Source organism: Amia ocellicauda, chromosome 9, assembly GCF_036373705.1.
Source record: "Amia ocellicauda isolate fAmiCal2 chromosome 9, fAmiCal2.hap1, whole genome shotgun sequence".
Classification (NCBI taxonomy): domain Eukaryota; kingdom Metazoa; phylum Chordata; class Actinopteri; order Amiiformes; family Amiidae; genus Amia; species Amia ocellicauda.
Window position 1 is genome coordinate 18476541 of NC_089858.1, and position 7645 is coordinate 18484185.

Genomic DNA, 7645 nt, shown 5'->3' on the forward strand with positions numbered 1-7645 from the left:
CTCTCTGCCTCTCCACAACAGAAAGTCGGGCACTTCCCTGTTTTCTAGAGGGGAGAGTCACTCACAGGGGGCAACAGTGGTCATGTCCCCCCCCTGGTAATTCACTTCCACTTGGGTCTGGGAAGCACAGCACAGCTTGGGGTGGATCCGTACCACGCCGCCCAGCATTGTGTCACAGTAGTTTAATGAAAGCCAAGACTCAAGATCCATTGTTTTGAATTAAAATGTTTATTGAAATTAGCAATTGAGTTTTATTAGTGTTATTGTAAAAACAATACTATATAAAATTTGTAAAATTAAATTAAAGCACAACATTTTTGTGGAAATAACCCCAAACCCAATTAATGTAAATATCTAAATGCATATCAATGGAAAATTCCAAATCAGATCGTTGTCCGAAGTAGAAATAATTATATCAGTATTGTTAGGCTAGAATGGACGGTTATTTATACTGTAATTAAATTCAAATTGGCTAAACTCACAAACAAACCTTCGTCTCATTTCTAGTGTAAGAGCTCTTGGCAAAACATAGAAACATAATTTGGAAAGTTTAGAAATGAACTACTGTTTGACCCTGCTGGCAGTGTGGTGTCAGGGGTGCATCTCTGAATGGAGATGTCGTACAAGTGTTGGGCATCACGCAGACTGGCGCACTCTGAGCCTCACTCTCAGTCGGTAGGGTTTGGGTCCCTGGACGATTCCGTAGTGAGGTGTGAGGTCGGGCTCCCCGCCGTCCTGGGGCCAGTGGAACTGGAAGCGGCGCAGCAGCGTCACCAAGAACAAGAAGAGCTCCATGCGTGCCAGCCCCTCACCCAGACACATCCGCGGGCCTGCAAGACAGGAGGGGCACACGTCAGCATACTGGCCCCTGGTCTCCAGCCCCTGAAGTTTAAACACAACTGAGACCTTGTCCCCTGTGCTCTGGTGGCTGGAGTTGTGCTGGGTTGTAGTCTGTTTTATTCTGACAGACATGGCATTCAGAGAACTCAGCAACCCCCAACCCCCTTTCAGCCTTGTCTGTATGTCTCCTACCTTTGACCTGCAGCACTGACTTACCCAGGGAGAAGGGCACGAAGGCCTCTGGTTTCACAAACTCCCCCTCCTCGTTCAGGAAGTTTGAGGGGTTGAAGTCATGGGGGAACTTCCACTGGCCCTCCTCATACAGCACAGAGGACAGGTTGGGGATGATGGTAGTGCCCTGAGTTGGGCCGGGGAAGAGGGGCAACGCAATGAGGTACAAACATTGACTACGGACAAAAATGCATTGTGTATAATTACAGGCTACACAGAAGACTAGTTCAAACCATTACATCTCAGCACGAGAAAATTATAGTAGGAAGGCTCTGAAAGCCAAACAATGCAGTTTTATTGGGCACTAATTCCTTATTGAACACTGTACATCTCCTAACAGCAGTAGGAAGGAACAAGGAAGTGAACCTTCCAGGACAGGACAGGACAGGTTGAAGATGTGCCTTCTGTCTTACCTTTGGAATACTGTAGCCCAGCAACTGTGTGTCCTGAGTGGTGGTGTGGAAGACACTGAGAGGGACGATGCTTCCATAACGCTGCACTTCGTGGATCACAGCTTGCACATAGGGCATCCTGTGCCTGTCCTCATAGCAGACCTGCTTTCTCTCTCCAAGGAAATCGTCGATTTCCTGGTGGCACCGTGCTGATGAGAGGAGGGCCCACTGTCAGCTCTACAGTGTACAAACCTCTACAGGGTGGCCACTGACTTGTGTCTGTGCATAGCAGCTAATGCTTTTCCTTCCTAGTGGTTCTGTTTCATTGAATTTCTTAATCAATGGAAGACTAATCATGTCTGTTTTTATATTCATGATTTTATCCCTATGTCCTGAGTCATTCAGAAATGCATTAAAATGTAGGAGCCTTGTATCTTTTAGCTCTGATAGTATTCATCTCTATCACTGCAGTCAACAACAGATCTAATCACTTCTTTGCCCTTGTAGTACAAATGTGTATTAAAAGAGGGTTCATGGGGCAGATGCCCAAAGAATGCTTCACGAGAAGGTTTACTGACCTTGCACATCTGGATGCACCATGAGCTGCAAGAGGCCCACACGAAGAGTAGTAGAGCTGGTGTCTGTCCCAGCAGCAAAGAGATCCATCAAGAGGGCCGCCATGAAGCCTTCATCAAAGGAGGAGCCGTCATTACCTCTCTGACAGCAAAGAGACAGAACAATCACAAGATGTCTAGAGAAAAGAACATTCACCTTGGTCCACAAGTTGACCAGACCTGCGACATGTACCTTATTTTCTCTACTGTGATGTGTTCACTGATCTCATTGTGCTTCTGCATCTACAGCAGTTTTTTCAACTTTGTATACTATGGCTTCTATGATTTCTGGGTTCTCAATGATGTCTTAGGAGCTTCAGCAATATGATTAACCCCTCACCCAAGAACAAGGAACCTTCTTGTAACAAGTTCTTCTTTTTACCCATGGACAACATACCTATCCATAGTTAATAGTGATGTTAAAGAGATGTAGTACCTTCTCAATTTCATTAAGATAGCAGTCAATTAGGTCCCGTGGCTGTCCTGGGACCCGTGTCTCCTTGTGCTCAGCCACTTTGGTTAGTAAAAACGCTTTCACGTTGTCTCTGTTTTCAAAGGCTTTCTGGAAAGGCAGAGGCAAGCTCCTAATTAGGGGTATAGTATCGTAGATCTGTGAGAAACAAACAAAAAAATATATGTGTTTTGAATACCTCCTTTAGTTTTCTATTGGATTACATGTTCTCATGATGGCCCATCAAGATTCAATCCTACCAAGAAAACCCCAACTATCATATAGAAGATTATAATGTCAAGGTGTCCAACAGCCAAACCACAGCTATTCGTGCTGTTTTCATTATCATTACACTCTGTCTCAGAGTGACGAGGTCAACACCTCATTTTCATACTCCATGGGACAAAACTCATCCACATGCTGCTTGATCAAGAATTGTCTCTTTACCAAAATTAAATAGCCAATCCGTTCAACTTTTCATTATGGTTGTAATGTGACCCAGACTAAAGCCATGAACATCTAATTGTCCACATAGCATTGGTCATTGGTTGTCATTGTTGTCTTTGGATACAATTTAATACATTAATTAATAAGAAAAAACCTAAATGATCTTCAGTATTTTGAGATTCAAATAATCTATACAAACATTTTTCTTATAAAATGTACCTTAATTTCCATACAAGATGCTTTTTTCTTTTTCTTTTTTGTTGCTTTTGAATAAAATTCCTACAAATACCATATTGGCAGTGAATGACCAATTTATTGAAATTTCTGAAAACTGTCAGTAATAAACAGGCAATGAGGAATTTCACAGAGCACACATACCATGCCCCAGGGGCCATTAAACATTTTTGTGATTTCATTTATCGTACGCATCAGGGACTGGAAGGACTGGTCCTCATAGTTGTAGCGGGCTCCAAACAGGATGGCACAGATGACATTGGAGAAGGCATTGTGGAACAACGTTTGAGGGTCCAAGGACTGTCCTGTCCACAAATGAGAGTTATAGTAGGAGAGGGTTGGCCACCTTATTTTTATCTGTACATATCATCATTATAATATTGTATCAGTTTTAATATCAATTAAAAAAAACTATGGTACTATTTCTGCAGATTAAGGTGCATTGTGCTAGGCTCTAGTAGAGTCTGCAGCTCTGTGTGAGGTGGTAATGGGACAGGGGCACTGGGCTCTGAAGCCCATACCTGCATTCTTCTCTATGTATGAGCTGAGATGTGAAGTCTCCTCCAAGATCCTCTCCTCCATGGACAGCTTTCCAAGGCCGAAGTTCCTCAGAGTGGTCAGAGCGAACCGCCTCTGCTCCTTCCAGCTGGGACCATAGTTGACTATAACTAAACCTGCAATGACACACGTGCAATGAGGCAGCCTGCCCACAAGGAGGCAGTCATATTCTGAAAATGCAGGGTTGAACACATCTTCTCACTGAGAATTCTGTGACATCATCAATGTAGAGTAAACAACACAACGGCAGAAGAGAAGTAGTAATGGAGGTGCATATTACTATTAAATACATTGTAGCGATCTGGAACTGGGGGGGTCATGTGGGCTATGTGTATGTGTTTATGTAACTGTGTTTAGTTACTTCTAGGGGTCAGGGGTTGGCCCCGCGCGGGAACACGGGGCGAGCCGTGATTGGGGGAGTCACGGGGTGTGAACTAATAAATAGGGGTGCTCGTTTCCCACATGGCAGTTGAGTTGGAGTTTAGGAAGGGAGTAGTTCAGGAGCAGTTGTTTTAGGAAGAGTAGTTTTGGAGGAAGAGTTCAGTAGGATTAAATGTTAGAACTACAGTCAGCGAATTTGCTCCAGCCTGAAAAGCCTGTTCTTAAATAAAGCTCTTGTTTGGTTTGCAAGTTGCGCCTCCTCCGTTATTGCTGCACAGCGTGGTGGAACCGCAACGAAAGCCGAGAAAAAGCGGTGCTTGTTACAATATTTTCATCGAATATAATAGTTATAGACATGAGAATTTGTATTCAGATTTTCCAATTAATCTAGCACAGGAGTGGCCAACCCTGTTCCCAAAGAGCCGCAATCCTGCAGGTTTTCCAGATCTCTCTAAATCACCAACCAATGGATACCTTGAAGACAGAGAGATTTTGCCTAATTAAGACCCACAATTGTTTCAATTAAGCAGTTTACGATCTGGATGGAACAAAAACCTGCAGCCCTCCAGGACCAGGATTAGCCACCCCTGATCTAGCACTTTTATTCTTACCCCAACCATCACTAGGAAAAGTGTGTGATATAGTAATAAACTTGTACCTCTGGATTTGCCCTTTCTACTGCCATGCAAGGGCATAATTGAGAGGTTTGAGTCAAATACACAAGCAGTGTGTCATGTGTGGAGTCCAGCAGCTCTGAGAGATGAGCTGTGGGTCTACTTGGAGGGTCATGTCAGTTAACAGAAGACTCACAAGAGGAGGGAAGGGAAACTGGTATCCACAGTGATGTCTGTGAAAGTGACAATCACACATAACAAAGGAAACAACACATTTCAAAGGTCTAGTGTCTGGCTTCTGCAGCTGGGTACATGCGATTGACTATATTTTCCACAACTGATGGGACACCATTCTACATTGTGTAGACAATGTAGATAGAATATTTATGGGAAGCCAATCATATTGCTACAGTACCATCATTAAACAAGCTAATGGATCAGCTACTTGTGCACAAAATGTGTTTTGCTAGGATATACAACTTTTTACAAAAACAGACACAAAATCAACAGTGCAACGTGGGAACTCGAAATACCTTTTATAGTATGAGTACATTTTGGTCTGCTTTCTATATATATATATATATATAAATACACTAGAAATGTGCACTGTGTCTTGTGCTGTGCATGAATGTTACTATACAAGTACTGGCTTCACAATCTGTGGTAAAACAGTATCCGTAGTGAATCAATACATAAAAAAATCAATTTGCTCAAGCAGTGTCAGTTCAGCACAATTATTGAAATATCCCAAAATACATTATAAGCAACAGCATTGAGTCGGGTCATTCAAGAAAGTTATGTTACTGTCAAACTAATTCCAAAACAATTCACCATGTCGCATTAAAACTATGAAAAGTTTTAATACTTATTGATGGACCTCTACTACTTATATGAACAAATTATTAGTACAAATACCCTTAAAAAAATGTATTAAGAGAGTACTTCCATACTTGCGCTTTATTTCTGACATTTGTATTTATATTTTCTAAGTTGCAGCAAAGCAACGTGACTCCTTCTCACAACTGATTGGTTTCATAATTCTGTTACTGTTGAAAAGATTTGTATAACAAAAAAATGGCCCTTTCAACATTTTTCTAGCAGCATGTAGACTTGTGTCCCGTTAGCTTAATTGCAGCAATTTGATTTAATTATATTACCTTTTTCAAATTCAGATTATGTATGGTAGCTTTTTGCAGACATTTGGAGTGAGGATGTAAGTTGCAAGTAGCCTATATTACTCAACCTCTTATAAACACATGCACAACCCTTACTCATTAGTAAATCCATTAGTAACTGAAATATGAAGCCCTAACTGTAACTGTCATCACTCACCTTTATTCTCAGTAACGTGGTTGACCAGCAGGCCCTGGGGCCGCCCAGCAAATTCAACTCCCCGAGTCATCAGGGCTTCCTTCACTGCCTGCAAACCATGCAGTAACACAGCCGGCCTGCCCCCGAAATACACACTGTACACTTTCCCATAGCGCTCGGACAGCTGTAGAGCATAGACAGAAACAGAGGTAGAACACTCTGAGAATGGATCAACACACACAGAGAGAGACCCTGCACAGCCCTCACTGAGAGGACCAGAGAACTGCTCTCACACCATCAGAGCCACAATAAAAGTGGAAGACCACCCATAACAAGAGAGCATAGTCTTACTCCAGTCTTTCTCATGCATGTAGTTCTTACCTTTCAGTGCACAAGCATGTGCCACAGCTCAATATTTCTGAAATTCAGAAGGCAACCTTTCACCAGATACTGCATTTTTCAATTCACTCAGAGCTTTTTGCTTTTTCTTGCCTTTTCATCCATACCTTTTCAAAGTCTTTCATGGGGTTCTTCAGGTTTAGCTGCAACAGATTTCCAAATATCGGAAAAGGTTGAGGACCTGGTGGAAAATTCTTGGGCCTCCGTGTCTTCCACAGGAAATAGAGGAGGAGAAGCCCAGCCCACAGGAGAAACAGAGAGCCCAGCATTGTGCCTGTGTTTGTTATTGCACTGCACTCCACAAGCCTGTATATATGGAGCACTGACTCCTCCTTCACTGTTGTTCAATTGGTTAGTAGACACAAAGCATACAATTCTTTACCCAAACTATGCACTGACTTGTCAACTTGCCAAGACTTGATCTTTAACTTACTTGAGAACTAAATGTATTTAGTTGACATTAAAACTATATCAATGGAAAAGTCTGTGCTTCCTTAGCTGTTAAAAAACTTAGTAAACTGACTGATCTCTAAAATGCTCCAGTTCTCTTTTTATGTAATCAAGCCAAATAGTTCCCCTATTCTGGAGACTGTGTTTGTTATTTCACTGCACTATACAAGCCTCTGTATAGGGAGCAGTGGCCTCCTCCTTTGCTTTTATTCACTGTTTAGTAGGCACAAAGCATGAAATTCTTTACTTGAACTTTACATTGACTTGTCAACGTGCCAAAACAATTTCAGTCAGTTGAGTAACAAAATAGGTAACTGTATTAAACTAGCAAACAAACAAAAGTAATAATAATATTAATGTATATTATATATATATATAATGTGTGTGTTCTAGTCTTTGGAATAGGAGCAAAAGGAATCAAGATTAACAGAGCTCATGTGAACAACCTACAATTTTAAACTATGAAAAGATGAACAGACCAAAGATTAATAAAATAACCTTTAGAATTGATCCCACAAGATTAAAAAATACAGAGAAGACCACCTAAAACAAATGCTGGAGTGACCTGGAAGAGAAAATGTACATCAAATCAAGTGGAAATATCTTGGGCTTCAGCCCCCCAGCTGCCCCTCTCTGCACATCACTGGTGCACAATGTAGGTATAACATCTCTGGTATTGACTCTCTGTGTGAAGAAGTGTCTCCTGTTTTCCGTCTTGAATGC

At 41.8% G+C, this 7645-nt stretch overlaps 1 protein-coding gene across 1 annotated transcript; it reads right to left on the minus strand.

Moving 5' to 3' along the window:
• Positions 1–209: 209 nt before the first annotated feature.
• On the minus strand, positions 210–6771 carry LOC136758881 (cytochrome P450 2C4). Its single transcript, XM_066713613.1, has 9 exons — positions 6580–6771; positions 6095–6257; positions 3731–3883; positions 3354–3514; positions 2514–2687; positions 2042–2180; positions 1485–1672; positions 1057–1198; positions 210–830 (listed from the first exon to the last, which is right to left on the minus strand). The coding sequence occupies exons 1-9, from the start codon at positions 6739–6741 to the stop codon at positions 637–639; spliced, it is 1476 nt and encodes a 491-aa protein (XP_066569710.1). The 5' UTR covers positions 6742–6771; the 3' UTR covers positions 210–636.
• Between the last annotated feature and the right edge of the window lie 874 nt (positions 6772–7645).